Raw genomic sequence first — 23,556 nt, 5'->3', positions numbered from 1 at the left:
GATTCTTATAGGGTTTTTCAGAATATCCCTTAATTTTTTCGTTGCTTTGAAAAAACTTATTGCTAACTAATTACTGGAAATTTTTTTCTTCAAAATGCATCGAAAAATTCTTATTGTCAGCTATCAATTTTTGTGCTATTTGTTGCATTATTATGGTGACGTCGGCGTCGGTAGGTATTTGGCCATTGGTAAAATCATTTACCGACTCCTTTGGTTCAGCAACCAGTAAATAGAGTCTATAGCCTTAGCAACATATAAATATTGTAAGTATGTAATTCAAAAAAGCCAAATCGTGCAAAAATTTTAGTTTGGTTCACTGGAATTGAACTTGAATAAGCCAGCAATCAACGAAAACATACGAAGGCAACATTGAAAATAATATAATTTTCGGAGCGAGTGATAGTGCATCATCTGAGATTGAGACATTAAATGCAGATTCAGTGAATACCATCTTTTAATGAATACGTTCAGTAAAGGGATCACCCTGAAGCTCAAGTAATTTACATAATTATAGGTTAATGGAAGCAGAGACTTCGACCACTCTCGAATTCTGTCGGCATTGTGATCTTTCACTTGAAATGGCGATTTATTCTGAATATTCGTTCTATTTTATTTTCAATAATTGGCCCTATGAGGCAGGCGAAAAATTCAACCTGTCTGTAGAATTCGAATTTTATGTTTCAATCATTGAGGTATAAAAAAAAGCTTCTGTTGGAAACATTCAGCATTTTCAGTTCTTCTACCTAAGCAATACCACTTGTAAAAAAATTAAATTTGTTATAGGTATTGTTATAAGTGTTATTGACTATAATTATCAATGTTGATTTTTAGTAGGTTTCACCGTATAAATACAATACACTTCTTGGGTTTTTTCACTAACTGAACACAATTTTGTGCTGAATTGAAAAAGTTTGACTACTAATGAATACAACTATCTACTATTCAATTACGAATATAAAATAAATTACTACTTGGAATAATGAGTAGTGTACCCAGTTTGAGATATTTAATATCGTTAATTATATTTAGGCATGTTACAATTTTGACACCTTCGAACAATCAAATAAATATAAAATTCAAACAACACCCCCAACCAAAATTGGCCCTAGAAATCTAAAATGAACATACAAAAAATATAAAAAATAAAATAACGAAATCGAAAACTTCCGATCACCCTGTATTTCACACCGATCTAATCGCACCTTTAGTGTAACGGAAGCAATCGCTGCCCCCATTCAGCATCACTGAAACGTGAAAACTCAATCGTACAAGAAAAAGAAACAATCCCGAAAATAAAGGGGCAACCCAAAACACACACATCCTTTTGGATTAATATCATAAATAATGTACGGGCCCCACCACACGACGGGATCGGGGTGTAGAGTTCAAACTTCTCCGCACGTCGTAAACTAGAAGAGGATTTTGCCCCCATTTAGATTACCAACGACAATGGGGGACTATTCTACGGACCCACCGTGCATGGGACACTTACAAGCCGCAGCGTCTTACCTTTCTTCAGGTAATAAACATCGTGGACATGTTAATATCAACCCCTTGTAACAACGCGCCCCGGCTGAGAATGCTGCCAGAAGAATCCAGGTATTCAACCCCATGAATCGGATATTTGACAAAAACATAAGGGTTTCCTAATTCATGGGGTTAAGATTATACGCGAAATGGGCAGACAGCGGCGGAGATGGTTATTTATGGGTTAAGCCAGAAGTTGAATATTTTTTGGAGATGGTGTTATGTGACGAGCAAGAAATATATGTATATTAGGAAAATATTGATTTTGGTCGTTTGGTCATGTTTGTATAACGTTCTTCACGGGTGACAGTAGATTATACCTACAGAAAGGAATAAAATGCATTGTTTTTTCCAGATGCGTTAAATTTTATAAGAGACTTTATCATGTATGTGTATGTCACTCTTTGTTAGAATTTATTCATTTACCAAAGCGTTACTGTTTAATCCCAATAATCTTTGAACCAAAACGAATCATCTTAATTCATTCAAACGAACTTGCTTTGATAAAGCCTAAATATAGACGAAACATTGGCTTTCTCAAATTGGTCACCCGATTTCAATGGCTCTAAACTTCTCATCTGAATTACTTCATGTGAAAGCAATAAATCCAGTGGTGGACCCATTGCCACAAAAATTCTCGAAAATTTAGAAATTTCCTTCCAGGAATTTTGTGATTGTTATCTGATGAAATCACTTTCACATGAAGAGTATGTTTCTAGTATATTTTGCCCTGAAGGTCACATTATTCAATGACATAGCCAGTCTTGCGAGACAATATTTTGGATAAGAGCAAATAATCAAAAATTCTTTCTAGAATTGAATATTGATCAATTCTTGATCGAAGCTTTCGATGAAAAGTTACTAATGGCTAAGGTAATTCAAAAAGGGTCATTTCAATTCAGGCATTGATTTTCACTATTGCAGATAGTATACCTATTATGGTTATTGCTGGGTCGTTAAGATCGGATGAACTGATAAGGATGACTACCTATGAAGATGACGTCCAGAAATTGGGATCAACCATTTTGACATCTGTACATAATACCAATAATAATTATATAAATGAGTCTCTAGGAAGTCTCTAAGGAACTGTTAGAATGATTTTGTTGCCATTTGGAGAAAGAACATGGTTCTGCGAGAAAACAGAACGAAGACGTTTTTTGTGAGAAATAACAAATGCTTCACGCAGCCGGAAGGTGAAACAAAATAGCAGAATACCTCAGATAACTGGATTCATCTTCCTACACGTGCTTTTCAGCTCATCAACATCTTTCTGGTCGATACAGATGCCGATATATGTATTAGCGGTATAAAACGCTGGTGGCTGGAAATCTAGCCATGTTGCAAATAGTAATGTTGAAAATTTATTGACAAATAAGAAAATAATTGCTAAAAAACTATTGCGCGGAGACATTAGGAGAAGGAAGACCTACCTTCAACTTCCAGCGAGTTGAAAGGGGTGCATATTAAAATATCTATCAAATAAAGCAATTAATTCAGTGACATCTTCGTTAAGTATTAACAGTGGATATATTAAATAAATATCATAAAATAATCTTTAATCGAGTTGCATATGCTTTTATACCCAAGAGAGTAAAAGACTCACTCTATACACCCACTTGCTAATTTAAACTTAATTATTGTTATTAGAGAAATTGCAGGTACAGTTTTAAACAATCATATACTTAAGAGAAATCCTATAGATGGCGCCAGCGTAGGTTCTTTTTTTTATTTGATTTATTTTAATTTCTATTTTATAAGCTTTATAATATTTTCTTCCTCTGATGAGGTTTTCTAATGTTAATATCATAATTTGTATATATTGGTATAATTTTAGATAAGTTTTCTTCATTGTATATATATTCATGAACTCTATGAGTAACATTCTATGGTTAAATATGTTCTCCTTCGAGCCGAATATTTACATGGTCCTACTTGTACCGCTTTCTGGTTAGTGTGAATTCGTTACTTCGAAAGACTGGTGACCTTTCTGTTTCTGTTTTAAAGAAGACATCATTGGAAACCAAGAAAGTGCCAGAGTACACAAGTCCAATTTTAAAGTGGAAGTCACGTTTATTTGAACAAGAAAACTAGTGAAACCAAGGCAGTGCTAGGATGTCTCCAGAAGAAGACTGTTTTCGTGTGTGAGACGAAGCCGTTGGAAACAGCCAAAGGAATCTATTTGGTAAGTTTCCTTTATTATACCTGTCAAAACTATTTGAGTTAGAATTTCTCATACGTCCAGAACATAGACTTTAACCATAGAATGTTACTCATAGTGTTCATGAATATATACAACGAAGAAAACTAATCTATAATTATACCAATAAATACAAATTATGATATTTACATTAGAAAAACTCAACAGAGGAAGAAAATATAATAAAGCTTATAAACAAGAAATTAAAATGAATCAAATATATAAAAGAGAACGGACGTTGGCGCCATCTATTGAATTTCCCTCAAGAATATGACTGGCGACTTATTATTTTATACAGTCCATTATATCGAAAATATTTCCAGTTATCTAAAAAAAATTAATATACATTTGTTTCACATTCTCATTTCCCCAATATACATATTCATTTATAATAATAAGTTCTGTTTGCGATTATTGAATAAGTAATTTACGTCGGATAATTAAAGCAGACATCGAAATAAATCACAATTCAATTCATCGGATACAAATTATTGTAATAAATATTCAACATGATTTTGTATTATTGAGCAACGGTATCTACATCAATAATTTATGTGTAATAATCAACCAAACGAAAATTCAAAATTACTGAAAGTGTATCAATTAAGTAAACGGTTAACCAATATAGATATATTATTGTGAAGGATTAGACACAAAGGTGTCAAATTATTTGATTTATAATAATTTATGTGTATATTGTCGGTTATTATTTCTAGATGAAGAGTTCTGGTGAAAAGATTCTCCCGAAATTTAAGTGATTATATCTTACAGATTCAATTATATCTGTTGTTACGGAAATATGTTTTGAGAATTTTGTTCGATACTCTGCTTCAAGTTGTTAAAGTTGTGATTATGCGATCATTATGAAATGAAGAAAGCCTGAAATATTAATCATACATCTACACACTAAATTTTTAATTGGTTCGATATGTTGTGACCAAAAATGTGAAGAAGACGCTTTTCGAAGTTTTATTTATTTGCATAAAAAATTTACAAAAAAAAAAGGTATAGGAAATTTTTTGTCAAAAAGTGAATGAGGAATTCAAAAATAATTTTCAGATTAAAATATCTGGGGGGAGTACCTTTAAAGAAAAAAGATCATAAGCTATATGTACGCCAATTTTTAATATAAAATACTTAATTGCATGTCAATAAATGCGCAATAACTACTGCTTGAAACCCAGGACAATATATAAATAGTCAGATTTCAAGATGAACTTTAACATCCCATATCTTGAAAAAAAAAAAACATAACAAACTGTCATTATGTCTTCATGGAAAATGAAGTTTGTTGCACTTATTCAGTAACATCCTGTATATCATTTTACATCTGCCGAATAAGCCGGTCAAAAAAAATTCAAGGCAACATTATTCTGATTTAAAATTTTCCAGAAACAATTACAACAGTGATAAACTAACGCTATTGTTCATAAGCGTTGAATTATTCAGTTATAAAGAAGTGTGAAATTTTTTTCAACGACTTGTTGGCAAACCATTAAGTACAGGGTGTTCCTTAATAATATGGTAATTTTTAGGGGGTCGATTTTTGGAGCCATTTTGAGAAGAAAACTTCATATGAACGTATGGCGTAAACTAGCTAACTTCTGAGAAACAAGTTGGTAAAATAAAACAATGATGCTATTGCAGATATTTCTATGGAATTGGGTACGCGTTTCCACTGCATCAAGATACATTTTCTGATTAATTTAATTATTTTTACCAGTGGCGTATGTATGGGTTTTGGGTTTACATGAATGAGTACGGTAGAGAACAAAAGATCAATATGGCCGCAGTTCCCGGAAGGCTTACTGAGCCACAACGGCTTCAGTTCAAAATAAAATAATAATGAGTTCTGAAGTATACCTAAACTTATCTAATTTAGTCAACAAGAATTGAACGGAACATTATTCTTATCTAAAATTCTCCAGTAATAAACACCTCAGGGTCAAACGTATACTATTCTTCAAAGAAGTTGAATTATTCAGAGATATAGGAGTGTGCAATTTTTTTTTAACGACATATTGCGCAAACCTCCTTATATTGTTTCCCACAATGAAATATACGACCATTGTTCGGCGTTTAAGTCAATTACTTCTCCACCGGCATCCAAAGGAGTTTGAGATCAGCTTAAAAAATCGATAATTGAAAAAATAAAAAACATTGAGAGCTCTATACCCGGCCGCGTACAGCCAGAGTCAAAAGTAATAAATGACTTCATTTGCGGCCCAGCGTACGAAAGAGCGCATCGGTCGAGCTCAATCGCCGCCACGCGGATGAGAATATTAGAGGCGTAGTGGATTTTTAACCGAAGATGGATGCCTAGGGTGGCAACACACTATTATTATCCCATTCGCCAAACTTCGCAAGTAATTGTGTGTACGCTCCTTTACATCTGAATCAAGAGATACGTATCAAAAGCAAATTACATTGTTCGGTGCAAGTGGTAGGTTGGACTGTTCAGTGTTAAACACTCCGTACTGTTCAGAGACGATCTTTAAAATGCTGCTGGCAACTGCATCAGGACGTGGTGTTTATGTTTTTTTATCTCTGGGCCAGATGGCTGAGAGGAGTGAGAATGAGAGGCTGTGGTGGACCGGTGAGATCGGAGATCTTTGGAGTTTTGTTGGGAGTGTCTTGGACCAGAAAAATGATGATTTTTTTAAATTACTTGGTAGTTTGGATGTGCTTGATCGTTTTGCGCGCTGAATCATGTGCGTGTATCAGTTCTAAATGTTAGTATTTTGTGGTACCTTTTGGGGCTTTCCGATAGCTTTCGGCATGAAACAAACTGTTTTATCACGAAAAACACCTATTCGATCGGAACTTAATAGTTAGAGGGAGTACCACCACGTGGTTTTTCGCGTATCAGTCAAACTTTGGTACCCATTCATTTCCCTTCTGGCGCTCCTGCGATGACCAAAGTTTGTACGGTGCACGAAGTTGTACATTTAATTCATCTTCTTTCTTTTTCGAAGCAAATAAGTAGAGATATATTGGTTCTTCCTCTTTTGTAATGGTTTCTGGTGGTTTTATTTCACGAATATTTCAAAAATATAGTACATATCATCAGTTCTTTTTGCGAAAAACGAAAAGTTACTATTTATTTTTTATTTTTCAATTGACAAATTACAAATATTTACTTTCTCCCATGTAGATTATTGTTTAAGAAAATTATGTGAAAACCCCATAAAGATCAGTGATTTTTAACAAGAAACATCTCTAATTTCGTTTTGTAAATGAATTGTATAAAATTTCGTGATTATTCAAAAAGATTAAAAAAAGAGGCATTGACGTGCGTTTCATTCATGCGCCAATTGTGTCCTTGGAGACCATATCGTTGTAAATAGTTATATTCAATTCAACGGTTTAGTTGGCGTAGGAATTAACGAGCGCTTAAAGCCTCCTAGCCAATTTTGCACGAACCTTTAAATTTCCAGAGATTTCCGTTCAAGAGTTTAATATCTTGTTCACAGACAGACGGACAGAATCGACTTCAAGAACACAATCGTCATCAGTGTGTCGAGTCCTATCGTTTGAGACCATTTTCGGCCCAAAATTCGAAAATTACAGTCATTATGTGACAAAATCATAAACCGATCTCCTCAGGAAAGGGTCGTTCAAAAATAGGAATTGTGAATTCAATTTTACGCACACAAAAAAAAAAGAAAGTAAAATAACGCTGGTCTCTATCACGAATTTTTAATGTTTTCGTGAAAAAAGTTTATGAGAAATGTAGTAAGTCTTTAGAAAATTATTTAGATTATTAGAATAGTATTGATCAGATGACAGCAACTTAGTTAATCTTTAACCGTGTGCTAATTTTTGTTGTAGAATAAATAATGTAAGTAGATAAAATGTGTTTCTGTTTTTGAGCGTTCACTTCGGCAATATGTATGTAATTCTTTAATTTTTAGCTGGGGAAGGTCTCAAATTATAAGGTTCGACTCATTTACGAAAAATCTGTCATCAATTCTGTCCGTCCGTAAACACGATAATTCTCCAACGGATGAAGCTAGAATCCTTTAAATTTTTAGGATATGTTCGGCTCTCAAATGCCGAAGTTAAATTCGTTGACAATATCCATAGAGAGGTTCCGTAAATATGACACTTCCAAATTTGGTTGATGTTGCATTTCGCAAATTTTGGTGATTTTGCATTTAAATGTACACATATGAAGTTTAAAACCTCTTGAAAGAATTTTAGTTTGAACGTGTCACCAGAATCATAGAAAATTTAACAAAAATATCGTAAAAACAGTGAAAAAAGATTCGATCGTGTTTAGATTTTGTTTGTAGATATAAAACAACAATTCAAGATCAGTGCAAAATTTCATATTGATCTTGTCATCGGAATTCAGTACCGTAAAAGATTCAAGCGGAGCGGAATATAAAAAAATAACAGTTCTGAATGATATAAAATTTTGCAGTAAACCGATATCTATTAACTTTTAAAGGCCTGATGCAAAATATAATGTTGATCTCGTCAGCAGATAATTCAAGAAGATTATGAAAGAAAAGCTTAAAACTTTCCTTACTACTTAAATGTGCACGGCAAATCTTATTAGGATCTTATTATGTGAACTTCTCATCTAGATAAACCGACAGCTGTGTAGCGCATAAATAGAACGAATTTAATTAAGAAATAACGAAATAGGGTAAATGCACTGGTTAGCCGACCGGCACTGGTTCTCGACCATTCCGTGATTTGAGATTGAATAATAATAAAAATATATCATGTAGTGCAAAATATTTTCGCGGTACGTGTTCTCGACCATTATACCCTTCCAAAATAGTTTGCATAGTAGTGGTTTAGATCAAAGTTTTCGCGCTAAAAATTAGTTTATAATCGTCTATCCTAGAAAAGGGTTCTTTCTCGTCCTCTCTTAGAAAAGTGCTTTGTGATATATGACCAGAAAATAGTAATTATTTCTTATTTTGAATGAATTATGTGTGTATATTTTGTTCCATGTCAACTATAAGATATATTTTTGAGTGTATTTCAATCAAGAAGCAAATAAATGTATATTTTTTTGTTCAATATTCGGCGGTCGCGAACTGGTATTTGAAAATTTGTATCTTTTATTTCTCGACCAAATTGGTCGAGAACCAATATGTTACTTCAATAATTGTTCATTTCAACCGATATATTTCTGTTGGATCATTTTCGTTTTTTTTCGATACCCTGATTCATTTATATATCTACTTTCTGAATATTAGTTTGCGACCACCGAATTAACGTTGAAACACTTATTTCTACCCTTTATTTATTCGCGGTCGAGAACCAATTTGATTGTACTTAATTCTCGACCACTGGTGGTCGGGGTTTTATATTTCATTCACTCATTAGTTTCTAAATAGATATTAAGAGCAAAATAACCAAATAATGTTGTATGAGTTGCTATTTTGAAATATTTATAGAAAGTGGAAACTTTTGGAAAATAATTTTTTTTACGTTCCGAGTGTTTCTTACTTGATTACCTCATCTGAAACCCATCTGAGTGATAGGTAGTGATGTCGATGGTACGGTACGAAAGTAAGTACTAATCACTCATCTCGCTCTAAAGTTTTTTATAAAATTTTTAAGTGGAGCGGCCACTATTATTAGTGGTCGAAAACTAACACAAAAATGGTCGAGAACTCTGCGGCGTGGTCGAGAACCGAAGGTTATTGAGATTTTCTATATGTTTTCACATTTCAAAGGTTAAATGTGGAAAGAACGCTTAAAATTATATGACAAATAATTTAAACTCCCCAAAGAATCGATGAACACCAACACCATTAAAATTTGATAAGTTTATGTGTGAAAAAATCGTGCTCGAAATCGATGTTTCTGTTAACTGGTCGAGAACCAGTGCATTTACCCTATAAACGTGAAAATTTAATTGTTTCTGAATGAGTTCAAATATTCCCTGATGAGCACAAAATTTCTAGCATATTCCACTCATCCTATTCTTCTCAACACCATCCGCCAAATATAAGCCAGGACCCCACTTGATCTATGTCTTTCGGTAGGTCAATCTTCAACCTACCCAGCCCGACAGCGGCATCAAAACTCTCCTTTTAAAAGCCTTCCGACGGCAATAAATCTGGCCGCCCTGAAGCCCACTCAAATCCATCGAACACTTACAATATGTTTAATATTTAAAACTTATGTATCTCGTGTGTATCATTTCGAACCCGAGCGGGAAGTGATCCTTCGACCCAGCGCAAGGACCTGTGGGCCGAGGAGGCTCATAGTCAGGCCTTGATTTATTATCCACTACCGAGCGGAGAAGATCTCTCTGCCCCAAATGACATTTCGTCTGATTTACGTCGACAAGATGCATTGCATTATAATAATCGTGGAATTATCACGCTTTTCAAAACAAAGCCTTTGAATGCGGTGATTTATCTCTTCTGGTGAATTGATGATTTGATGTGAGAGATTTGCACGCGCTTGGATGGGGACCTTTACTGCTGAAAATGTGGCACTTGATAATGATAATATTAATTTATCTACGCGTTAGTGCTAATTAATTCACAATTATGAAGAGATTGCCTTACATGCCAATTATAAAACAATAAAAAAGTAGAAAATAAGAAAAGCAATATAGATACATAAATTGAAATTCATTATAATTATGCGCAGCTACGTTGAGATATTTAATTACACTACTTTATTTTCTATCATAACTCAATTTCGAGCTAGAAAGAATGCCTATTTTATGAAAAGTTTGTAAGTGTGGTGTGTGTTTAATCTGAATTGATATATAAAATAAGTTATCGAGAATTATGCTGGCTTGTCCGTAGATAATTCAGTTATTATTTCACTGAATTGTTGTGCTTTGAAAGAAACATGTCAACACAGTTTTTTCATTTCTTTTTCGATTTAATTTTCATGGACAGATATAGAGAAAGAGCGGATATTTTTATAGGTTCCATATGAAGAGTATTAAGGTTATCCTTAAGGGTGTTCAATACCTTGTTCATACCACTGCTATTTCAGTGCTAATTTCAGTGCATTCCAATTCCAAAGTACAGGTCGGATTCATTTCATTTTTTGAGTGAACAATGACGTGATATAGTGAACTTGAAGATCCCGTTTCGATTTCCAAAAAAAAATCGATAGTATTCCGCAAATCGAACTTTGAAATTGAACACTTTCTTTAAATGACTATTCAGCTTCAGAGAGACTTCTCATTTCAAGTAACTCATCCACAAATGTTCAGTGATATTATGTGTTTTGAATTGGTGCAAAAAGCGCAAAGTAGTCTACAACCTTAAGTGGAATATGTTACCGGACTATTTTATTTCAACTTTATCTTATCACCGGAACTCATGAAGATAAATATGGTTGTTTTTATATTATCGAAATTGTTTGTTTGTAATCTTTCGTAAATTTTTTCTAGACTTCCCGTTGAATTAGCTCTTTTAGCTCAACAAAATCTTTAAAATCTTTTGCAATGAAATTTAGAATGGGAATTCACTCAGATAACATATGTCCACAAAATTATTGTAAAAAATTAGTAGAAAATTATATTATGTTCCTAACTGATTTGTTGAATTTACAAAAACCTTTTGGTAGTTGATATAAAGTTATCATTATTCGTTGTTGACATTACAATTGTTAATAATCTCAATAATAAATTATGATTAAATTCATGATATATTCATTAATTGAGTACTGTTAATTTTTTGAATATTTCAGCTTTATACTCTACAAATATTATCGTAAGTCATTAAGTATTATTACGAAAAAAGATCAAAATAGTATCAATATTCTTCCATACCTAAATGAAAACTGTTTCATGAAATTCGATCTTACAACAAGAATGTTACCGTAACAGAAAACATTAATCAAACACCAGTTATTTTAGAAGTGGTTGAGTAGAAACGCAATTGCAGTGAAGTAGGTACTTTTTCAAGATTTCTGGGACTAAGAAATTCAATACTTGATAATATTTATCACTTCAATACGATGAAATATTTTCACAAGATTGATCAAAATAGGATTTTACTCGAATAAAGTCAATCATCAAATTTGCCTCATAAATTTTTTCAATTGAGGAAACCTCTATGAAAAAGAATTATTGGTCTACTTTGCTAAAAGTTCTCATATCAAGAACAATTAGAGAATGAGAAAAAAACTCCTTCTGGTAATTACATCAGAAGGACTGCGTTTGTTATTCATCTCAATTGAAAATTTTTCAATTATTATTCTTCTTGCATGAGAAGATGTGGAGTCTCTTCCAAATAGGCAATAAATCAGTGAATTCAGCGAGAGATAGGTTTAAATTCTAGTTCTACTCACTTTGTCCAAGATGTACCCTCTTCATCCAAGGATAGATCTGTGGAGGATTCGTGGGACTCTTCGAATTGTTATTGTTGCTGCTTGGCTTCTCGTTGCTCGAAGTAGAACTAGTGCTAGAAGCTGGCGACGACAAATTCTGCGACACTGTCGAATTTGCTGCAGCCTTTCCTGATGGAGAGGTGCTAACAGACAAAGGCGACGTTAACCCCGAGCTCTTCGAGGTTATCGTGGAATTGCTGTTACTTGTTGCTTGCGTGTTGCTCAAAGGAGGCGAATTCCTGGCGTTAGGAGGGCCATTTGTGCTCAAGTCTTGGGGAGAAGATACATTTGATGTTGGGGTAGTATCTGCGTATTTGCAGCTAGCAGAAGGGTTTAAAACTGCAGGACTTGGAGTGCCTGCGTTTGAGTGGTGCATGTGACTGCTTGGAGCATTTCCTCCAAGTCTCTGGGGTTGGAGCTGGGTGTAATCACCCATTGTGGGTTGCAAGCCATGTCCAGGAGCTGGAGCGGCGTAGGGATGCTGGGGATATTGTGGAGTTACTTGAGGAGGAGAGTAACAAGCCGGGGGATAACTTGAGGTCGCTGTCGCGTTCGGATTGTAGTAATCGCTTCCTGGAGTGGAACTCTGATGAGCTGACGGTTCACCCCCAGGCCGAGCCTGTTGCTGGCCGTAACACTGCGCCAAAGAATTCACGAACTGATAAGAACTCATTTTCGAAGGTTCGTGCACACGTATTTTCCGCTACTGCGATATTTACATTCTAATCCAACGTGTACTTGACGGTAGTCACTGGTCAACACCAAGGGCCGTGAAACAGGTCCATGCGGCTCCTCAGAAGGCCATAAATTAGGGTTTATCTCCGCTAATAACGGCCCTACAAACACAACACTGAAACCTGTGTTCTGACACGTGGCCGAAAGCAATAAAACTGTCCAAATCGAAGTTTTATGACGGCCTCACTGAGGTGACGAGCGGCGCGCGCGAAGTTGCAGAATACGCACGGCGGGCTGTGTGATAGTGAGCCGGTGTTTCGCGGTGCACGACTATCCAATGCCACACGTTGATTGGGTTTGACGGCGTAGCGAGGACGATTTCGAGTCGGGCCGAGGCGTAGGACGTTGCCGCGGATCGTAGAGAGAGCGTGGTGCGTATGGGAGAGCGCGAGCGAGCGAGAGAGCGGTAGATAAAGAGGGGACAATGTGCACGCTCCCGCACGGCACGGCGTGAGAGTGGTTGCGGTGCGCAGTCGCGGGGCGTGCCCGTGTGGAAGTGAAGGCGGGACCGCAGGGAGATTCAAATTGATAATTTGTGAATTGTTTAAGATTTGACGCTCAGCTGAGTTACTCGGTTGTTTGCTGCCCATGCCGTCCCATATTACGGTAGCAGGTTGGTTAATGAATCACTTAAACAACCATTATGAGGCATCGCTTATCAGAACGGAGAGGTGCTGGCTGTTTGTTTTGGTGCGTTGGGAAAGCGCTGGAGGATTTGGGTTTTCTTGGTTTTTTGTTGATTGGGAAGTGTTGTCTATCAGATGTGCTGTTTTGGGATATTTTTTTTTGTTTGGGAATTATATGAGGTTTTAGTGTTGACAATTATTTTGAGTGTCGTTGATATTTTCAGTGTAGGTAATTTTTTTCATTCAGTTATAATTTTTTGCTTTTGATTTTGAAAAGTGTTTTTGATAAGTAATGGGATCTCCACCCAACTTTTTTTAAAGTTATAAGAGATCATCTCTTCTCAAGATCTTCTCACAATCTCTAATTTAGATATGTTGTATCGTTTTGTTGATTCATATTACCCACATCTTTTATGCACCAAGAAAGATGAATTTTTATTAATGCTATCTACTAATTGAGAATTTCTGCATTTATTATTGATATTTTTTATGATTTTTTCGATTCTAAACCTAATTTCACTGACAATCTGAATTAAAAACCTATATTTAGAACGGGTGGGTAACTTCAGCGCAATCAAAAGTAAGAGGCACTCTGAAGATGAATTATCTTTTAAATTACTCACAGCTATATTATGTACAAGAATATAACAATCAAAAATCTCAAAGAAAGTAGAACTAATCAAAAAAGTAATTTTCAAATTGAAAATTAGATAGGGATAGTTATCACAATTCAACTCTCATATTCTAACCAGTTTGATCATATAATAAGAAGAGTTCTCTGAATTTTGCCTCATACGTAGAATAAATTCAGTCAGTGTCATTTCAAGATGATTTGGTGTTTCCATTAACTACTTAACACTAGAATTATATTGGTACCTATATCTAACAACAATTAAGAGGCTAAGTGCATCATTAAAAAAAAATATAGGGAAGAAGGCTGAATTACTGTTTATGTCTACTCACATTCTTTATTATCTATCTAACACGGAACACAAAAGTAATCCTTGACAGAAATAATTTCGGCATTGGCTTCTGAGAATCATCAGCCATAATTTTTATTGACATGGTTTTATTTACAAAGATTTTCATCCTCAAAATCGGATACTAAGGCTGAAAAAAGATGAAGGATGACCTTTCGAACAATTAGATACTGAAATTGAATTCAGTTTGACTGTGCATTCTCAAAAAAGCTTTGGGTGGTGGATAGTTACATGTTTTTACTTATTTTTCATTTTATATTGACCAAAACTATGAAAAATTGGAAGAGTGGCTCCTTTTATACATATGGTAAGGTCAATATGCTGAAAATAAAGAAAAAATCATCGAGGATTTAGTCAAAATATTCCTGAAAAATTGAGTACCTATGTGAAATTTTCAGTAAGCACACTCTACCTACCACAAATTTTACAAGCGCTCACTAAACCAAAATAACTATGATCTTCAAAAACTAAAAGTTACTGTACTTCTTGAAAACTCTTGACTTCTTGTAATGATCCTGTAGATTAAACTTCAGTTACGACAACTCCAGTGAAATACTGTTCCTATCCACTGTTCACTTGGAAGAATTTTCAGATTTTTATTTATAAGTTGGTATATGAAAAGTGAATTAAAATGGCGATATTTTGACAAAGAATATAAAGGTTTCCATGGAAATGTGCATGCAGAATATTGAAAATGAAAGGTCAAATGTTTTTATTCATATTACACCAGTTTGAGGTAAAAAGATAATAATATAGTAGCTATTGAGTGATAGATGCAGAAGTATAAAATATTGAAACATATTGAGACAAAATTTTTCTCTAAAATAGCTACATACCTACTAGTCATTTTCCTAATTTTTTTTCAAACAACCCTCTGAAGTTTCGTACCATAGTAAAGAAATACGGTTTACATAGGTCCTACATAATTTTATGAGTGAAAATCATTTAGCTATTACTGAACGAGTGTACAAAGATACTCAGTCAAAGATTTCTTGAAAAGTTTATCCAAATGCAAATGAAAACAAATATTTCTCTAAACAAAATACGACGCATCCTATCGATGACGAACCAAGCCCCTCCTAAAATAAATTCAGCAAAAGAGAATGAATAATTGACAATAAACGAACAATCGTCGTACCCCACAGTAGTCATTCCTTACAAATTCTGATTGGCCATAAAATTACCTATTCAGTTGGGCAAACACTCAACGACCAACTTTATCATCGAATCGTATTCTGAATAATAGAATATCACCTGCCAAATTTCCCTTTCTCTAAGGAGTTGCTGTTTTGTTTGTTTTGAGAGCCGTAATTTGATGTCGTTAGGTGGATCGGAGACTTCATTGAAATATTAACTCGATATAACGTGGGTATGGAAGAGAATCACAAAGGGGAGTCAATGATGAATTACCGTGAAAACTAAGTTTTTAAGATACTTAGTTAAAATAGAATCAGCAGTGTTGAAATATCAGCTCTGGATGTTGGCAATGAAGATCGCTGCTGATTTTAGAGACAATCTACATTTTAAGTGTTCAACGTAATAATATTAAACGTTCACCTGAAGAAGTATTCATCTATTCGAATAAAATACATTGATAGTTGTAAGACACTTACCGTAGAATCGCCAACACTTTTTCTAATTAATTTTTTGGGATGGGTACGGTAAAATGAATACAGAAACACCATTAATTCCTTGAAAAATCTCATGAAGCCACAGAATTTCCGATACCCAAAAAATTAATAAAGAACACTTTCTTTTCAATGAAAATTGGAAAATTATGACTTGATAGCTTATAACCTATCATACTTGCTATTGGTAAATTTGGCGATTCCACATATACCTATGTGCGGTAAATGCTGCTGCAAATGTCCTTTTGAATTTGTTGCCGAATATAAACGTTTCCTAGAATAAATCCAAAGATGGGTCCTAATCTGAAGATTTAATGATTAATTATTGGTACTTCTACCAGGACCATAGGTTCATTTGGCCATCTAATAAAGGTGATTCACTGGGATGGTCTATTAGACGTTTATGAAACACTAATCATAATTTTGAGCTGAAAATTGACATATTGGGGTTTGAGACAATGATCTTTCTCCATTAAATATTTTCAGAACTCTACAACGGTTATACCGGAAACAGACTACTACTTCCTTATTTCAAATGGTTCACCCTGTATATTATTGCATCATTACATATGCTTTTTTGATTAAAATTTCGGAAATATGCCATACCTTGGGTATGGACTCACTTTTTTTAATATTTCGGCAGAAATAGTAATTTTTCGGCAACCGTCCGGGAAGTACGTACTTTCTGGACTAGGCCGGGAAATGCTACTTTCTCAGAGAAAAAGCCTCCGGGAAGTGAGCACTTCCCGGACGGTTGCCGAAAAAAGCATTTTTCTGCAAATACGTAGTATTATAAGACTGTTTGCAGTTTGGACCAAAGTTGTACAGGATGTTTATAAGAAGATCATGAACTTGGACATCTCAAATTCATCAAAACACAAGTTTTTCAAATTAGAACCTATATTTTTCATTATTTTAGGCGATTCTACGTACAAATAAAGTAGGGGGGTTACTTAAGCAACGCTAACTATCCTTCCAAGTACATAACAAATTCGCTCGAAGGAAATTCTCTCAAAAATTTATTAAGATAACAATAAAAATTATTCAACTTTATATTCAAATGTGTATATAGAAGATAATGAAAATACAAGTTTTGGAAAGACACTCATTGCCGAATATAAAAATCGTGATCTAGTCAAGAATATAAAAATTGATGTATCACATGAACAATCCCTTTTTTTGCAAAACTTCCAAACCAACCTTGTACATCGGCCCAAAGGTGAACTTAACAACTATCTAACATTCTAGTTACGGTAAATTAGAGTGATAGATTGACCCAAATACCCTTGCTCCAAATATGCAAACAACCCTTTCAATTGAACCAAGGACATAACTTGAATGTTTACCCTTAATATTGCCCTTTTTCATTCGAAGGTTATGTGAATTTGAACTCGGTTTTGTTTGGTGTTGTTCGTTAAATCTATGCGTTTCAAGATTTGAATATATCATGGGTGGTCCATATTCACATTGGTGACTTTAGAGTGTGTTTCTGAATTAGGTATAAACGAAAATGATCCTTGGATAATTTTGAGAAAAAAATCCATTAAACATTGGCCAGCAAACGCATTGATTTGGAGAAAGAGAGTATTTCTTGTAGTGGTACTTTTTTGTTATGATTGTATATGATAATCGTTCATCGAATCATTTGAATCTGAATCTTCATGAATCATTGCTTCAGATCGGAAAAATATGCTCAAAATCTAATAATTAATTTATTCATCAAAGCTTACTAACGGGATTTTCATAATTATTCAGATTTTCCTGTGGATTTAGAGGGAATTGTTTTTTTTCGAAATCGGTTGTCAGGAAAGATCAATGGTATAGAAATACAACAAATATATTAATCAACGTCACATCAGTGTTCTTCACTTAATTTCATGTGACGTATTGGAATATTCTGTAAATGAGAGTAAATAATAAATTGAAGAATTTGCGTTTTTTTACCAGTCTATTTTGATAATTCTGAAATATAATCTGAGGAAATTTTATTGTCATTACGTTGTTCTCTAGTTATTCCGAAGGAAATAATAAATTATAAAATCACAAGATGTAACAAATATTGAAACAAAATACAAAAACCTTCAAGACAATAAATGCATATTTGATGATGTTTTAAACACTCTCACACCACTAATCAATGAAAGATCTCCTCTTCTCCTGGGTTACAATCTTCTGTGTATATATAAAACGAAATTCAGAATGACGAATTTATGGCGTTGTTAATTGAGTCGTTATAAATATTGTGCTAGTTTGTTTCGGGCACTAACATCACGAATTTTCATTGATACAGCAGTGGAATTCGACTTGATCAAAATATTTAAGAATTCAGTAAACAGTCTTTCAACGCCTAGGAACTTGAACTTTTCACTACTCAATCCATCTTAACAGGTCCTGATTGAACGGAAATTTACGATGAAGGTAGAGCTTTATGCTTTATTCATGATTCAGTTTTGGAAATCCAAATAGATTAATTACTTTGAAAAATAGCATGTCATGCAAGAGACAAATCCATTGAAGAACTGAAAGGAGTAAGGGAAAAATATTAGGAATAGCAAATTAAGACTTAATCAACAACTGAACGCAAGATAGTTATTGCAATAAAAAAATTATTTTAAAAAATGATATGCTTAATTAGAGAGATACAGAGTGATTTAAAATTTGCTATACATACTTTTCCTTTAGATCATTTGAACTATTTTGCTGTAAAATTGTAAATAAAGCATTTTCCCTATCTCTTTCCACAAGGGAAGATAAAGTTCAATGAATTATCACGACTTATTCCTATGAAAACATTAATTAACTGAAAATCATGTGAGAAATCAAATGAAAATTTAGTCATTACATTTGAAAATTAAGAGGACATCATTGAATTTTTGTTTTTCTTAAAATACGTGCTGGGTAGATATACTCTACATACAAATGAAACTTTTAACGTTTCTTAGGTATATCCAAATAAGAAGGTAAACAACCCCATTTTATTGCTTCAATTGAGGATATAGGTACCATCATTTTCAATTTCATTGTACTGGACATGGTTTTTGATATCTATTTTTATTGATTCAAATGCACACCATTTTAAGTGTTTTGAATTTATTGGTCGGATTCATATTCTGGAGGGACTGATGCAGATAATCAAATTGCTCATCAAGTTTTTTTTTATTTTTCTACTAATTTGGAAACCTATACATATTTGTTTTTTTTCCTGAATGATGGAAACATTCACATTTCAAAACCGAGATTTTTATTGATTTTCCTGATTACTACCCTGTTCCATCCCAGTGATGTTAAAAATAACTTGAACTATCTTACAGAATTTCGTCCTCTCACTGTGTTTATACTTCAACAGGTGCCTTTGTTTCTCTTAGATGTCAAATGTCAAATTCTCGCCCGAACTGAATGGATATTTCCACATCTATTCTATTTCAGTTTACTGGAGAAAAAACAATAGTTATATACTGAAAGAATTTCGGAATAACAAGACGAAGACATCCAGGTTGTTCAGTTTCATTCTTGTACTTGATGAGTTCAAGAAAACAAGAATGATTTAACTGAGAACAGATCTAGACACAGCCTTCATGCTTTATTTAAGTTCTAAATTCGAAATAATTTTTGAGTAGGTATATAAGTTATAAAAGTTTAATGAGTCTTCTTGATGAAGATCAAGAAGACCCATTAAACTTTTATAATTTGATGTAATCATTTATTGATTAGAGAGTCAGTATCAACCAAGTGATAAATTTAAAATTTCTGAAATTGTTTATTCAATGGTAAATGTCGATTTGTATATGTATTTCAAAAAAATAACAAGAAAGAAATCTATGACTACCTTCAGTAATGGCTTTCTCTGTGAATCCTCATTAGAGTAACCGGTACGTTTAGTTAGTCTGTAGTTTCTAGCTTGCAGTTTTGATGAGGTGATATACACGTGGTGAGTTTGCAAATTTAATAATTTTCGTCGAACGATAGGGCACTGATGAGGAAAAATTGTATTATTAAATACAAAAATTCCGAAACGTACGTCTGTCTTTATGTTGATGTAGTTGTTCAATTAGTTAACCGTTTACTTAATTGATACATTTTTAGTCATTTGGAATTTTCTTTTGGTTGAATATTAAATTTGTCATTTTTAGAATTGGAATATATTCCAAGACAAAAATTAACTCAATATATTATATAGATATATTATTGTGAAGGATTAGACACAAAGTTGTCAAATTATTTGAGGTATATAAGTTTATTTGTGATTAATAATTAGGGACATAAAATAATTTGGAAATAAAATTCTTGCAGTTTTGTTACCCATATTATTTGTTTAGTAATGGCATTTATATATCTATGGATAAGTATCGTCTTCACTCTTCATTCTAATTTTTGAAGGAATGATTAATTGTGTAAATAATTTATTGTATCTATGGTTAAATTTGGTATCTCTAACAAAGAATAACACAAAATGATTTCTATGAATTGATCGAAAGAAAAAAGTTGTTACAGTCAGTCACTGATATCTTTGGCCACAGCAATTCATTAAGAATATCTTATTGGCAGAGATTATCTTCAGTGACTATAAAAATTAATCATTCAGAATCACAGTTGCGACAAATATAAAATGGTATCTCAGGAGTGCATGCTTCATGTGCCCATAGAATTCTGCGTTCAGTAAAAGGAAAATAAAAAGTGTTCTACAAGAAAACAAATTTGGAAAAAAAAAGTTCATCTTATTATTGTTAAGGGGGAATAGGTATTCTTTGATGTTTCTTGTTTTGATGCTAGTTTCTTTGATATATTTGTTGAAATCAGTTTACCTGTATTTTACACTATTTAAACTATTATGATAATTCGTCCAGGCGTTTTTGGGGTCTCCTAGTCTTAATTTTTATTTGCATGTGAAGAAACCAGCCCTTAGTTACGCTTCTTGTTGTTCCAGAGGTAGGCATTGCTGTATCATCTGCTGGCAGTTGTAGGGTGGTTTTGTTTCCTCGGTATGTCACTTGATGCACCGAATATTCCTATTATCAAATAAATCTACCCACCAAGAGATGGCGCTGAAAGTGATATGACAATGCAATTTATTGAAAAGAGCATTTTTGGAACAAAAATGAACTTAATGCTCTCAAATTTAAGATCGATCGAATAGTTGTTATTAAATAATGAATTTTTCATTATTTTAACTGTTTTTTTTACAAACCACATTTTCAATTCCTATTTTCGTTAGGTCTTTTGCATTCCGTTCAGATTTATCATATTTGTTATTTCTGAAACTAGAGGCGAAAAGGACTATTTTTCGTAAAGAGCGTATTTTTGCGCAACGAGCGCAAAAAATGTGCTAATTTTGAATAGAATGTGACCACTTGAATTTCAATTAGAAGTTAAACACCTCCTTAGACCGTTCCTTGTAGCAGAGCCTCCACCAGTACCGTCATACAGGTTATTTTGAGAGGCTACCAAATTAAAGGGGTCCAAATTCAGTTATTAAAACAAGACATTCTTTTTTACATAAAAATGTTTTCTTAATGGAACTACCCCCCGATTTAGTGAAATATAGACAAAAAGGCACTATCAGGCTATGAAAATAATAAAAGGTACCTACTAAAATGCACCTTTAGGAAATGCGACGTCTTATTTCTAGAGAGCGTCATATCCATATCTTTAAAAAATTTAGGGTGTTTTTTGGTGAAATGGACAAAACGTCCATTGTGATTTGACATGGTGATTTCAAGTTCAAAAATACCATTTCATCTGGAATTGAAACTATGCCAGAGAGGAATAAGAGAGGCTTTCTCGGAGAAAATTCAGATAAATAAGGGAAAACCAGGGCGGCAAAATTTTGCCGAAGCGCCAAAATGATCTGATGATATCTTTTGAATCGTCTAGTGATTTCGGAGATATTTATTTGTTAATTCGTTGCTAGATTTCGTAATTTTGATTCACATAGGAAGTGGACAATAATAATAATTTTTCTTCTAGTAAATAATGCATGCATTCAATATTTTTTAAGTAGATGATCAAACATATGTATATACTGCAATCTCTGATTTGAATAACGACGTTCTGAGCGACATTGAGGAAGCGTCTAAAACTAATTTATCTAAAGGGTGTTCCAATAAGAGGTTCAATTTTTAATAGCCTGCTATCTGGGTATCTGGTATTTGATTGATTTGATTGATTGAGTGTCACTTTTGAAGCTGTCATCTATCGACATTTAACAAGTAAAAATTACGTCATTCCTAAAAATGGAACTGTACATAAATCAACAACGCATTGCAATTGTTAAAATTCGCTACAAAAATGGTGGAGAATTTTTTAATCACAGTTGGAAAAATTAAATCACTTTTGTCTCGTCTTGATGCACCTTTTGGGTCGGCAATTGGGAAATTGGTGTAAAATTTGAGCTGTTGGGACAAGTTAATGATATGAAAAAACTGAGAATATTTGCTGCTATAACCCGAGCTATAACCATAGTGCTAACGAAAACTCAGGTTTGTCGTTCTTTCTTCGATCTTGGGAATTCGGCATTCTGCAAACGACTTCACACCGCATTGTGCACCAAAATTTAGTTATTGAGGCTTTAAGAACTCAAGTCGGTCGATTATCTGCAATGTCGGATTTCAGCTGATTGGGTCCTTGGACCCAAGCGGAAGTGTCGCATTTGGGTTTCGCAAAAATTAAAGAATAATTGTTGAATAGCCTGTCATCCTAAAACTGTCACTGTTTAGTACTGTTTCTGGGCTGGTGGTGAGATTGGACATTACTTTTTCGAGAATGAGACTTGTGCAACTGGAACGGTGAATGGATTGTTCTACCGAGCTATGATTTATGATTCTTTATTTTCGGAATTGGGAGGTGTTGATGCGGATGATGTTTATTTTCAACAAGGCGGCAATTTTGTAAGAAGAGTTTCCTGCTCGTGCTAATCCTCTAATAGTAACTGATATCTTGTGATTTAACACCTTTACGTCCGGTTTCTGAAAGGCCAATCAACGTGAAATTCAACTTAACAGCTATCAGTTCTATGGTCAAGCATCATTTAGATTGCTGAAAGTAAGATTAACTCCTTTTATTTTAACATTCTGCCACTTATGACAGTCATTTTGTTTTTCTGAAACGCATTTTAATTTTTCTTTTCAAGTTGAAAGCTCCAGATAATATAGATAAGATCATTTTACACTGTCCAACATTCCAGGAGCTCAAATGGATTTGACATCGCTGTTAAGTTAAATGTTATATCACTGAACAAAGATTTGATCAGTCTTTCAGAAACCGGGGGTGAGACTGTCTCCTTTTTGGCAACGTTTAAAATAAGGCCCGCAATCTATTCAAGATCTTGAAGATAGAATTCGTGAAGTTATCAAAAACATACATCCGCAAATGTGAAAATTGCAACCGTAGCCGTGGCAACCATTTGACTCATATCGTTTTCCATCGTTATTGGCATACCTTCCTTTTTATTATGAAATAAACATCCATTGATTTCTCTTGAAATATACTCGGTGGTTTTGTTGATATCAAAATAAACCTCTTATGAAAAACTTTTT

The 23,556-nt window shown here is 33.8% G+C and overlaps 1 protein-coding gene across 2 annotated transcripts in view; it reads right to left on the bottom strand.

Annotated features, from left to right (window-relative positions):
* Positions 1-13,143, bottom strand: part of LOC123675366 (homeotic protein Sex combs reduced-like) — a 63,421-nt gene extending 50,278 nt beyond the window's left edge. For both annotated transcript variants that reach the window (XM_045610720.1, XM_045610725.1), the window contains exon 1: positions 12,017-13,143. In XM_045610720.1, the coding sequence (XP_045466676.1) occupies positions 12,017-12,728 (712 nt within the window). In that variant the 5' untranslated portion in view covers positions 12,729-13,143. The remainder of the gene's footprint in view (positions 1-12,016) is intronic.
* Positions 13,144-23,556: the final 10,413 nt, after the last annotated feature.

Source organism: Harmonia axyridis, chromosome 1 (genome assembly GCF_914767665.1).
Source record: "Harmonia axyridis chromosome 1, icHarAxyr1.1, whole genome shotgun sequence".
Lineage (NCBI taxonomy): Eukaryota > Metazoa > Arthropoda > Insecta > Coleoptera > Coccinellidae > Harmonia > Harmonia axyridis.
This window is presented reverse-complemented; position numbering and strand designations above follow the sequence as displayed.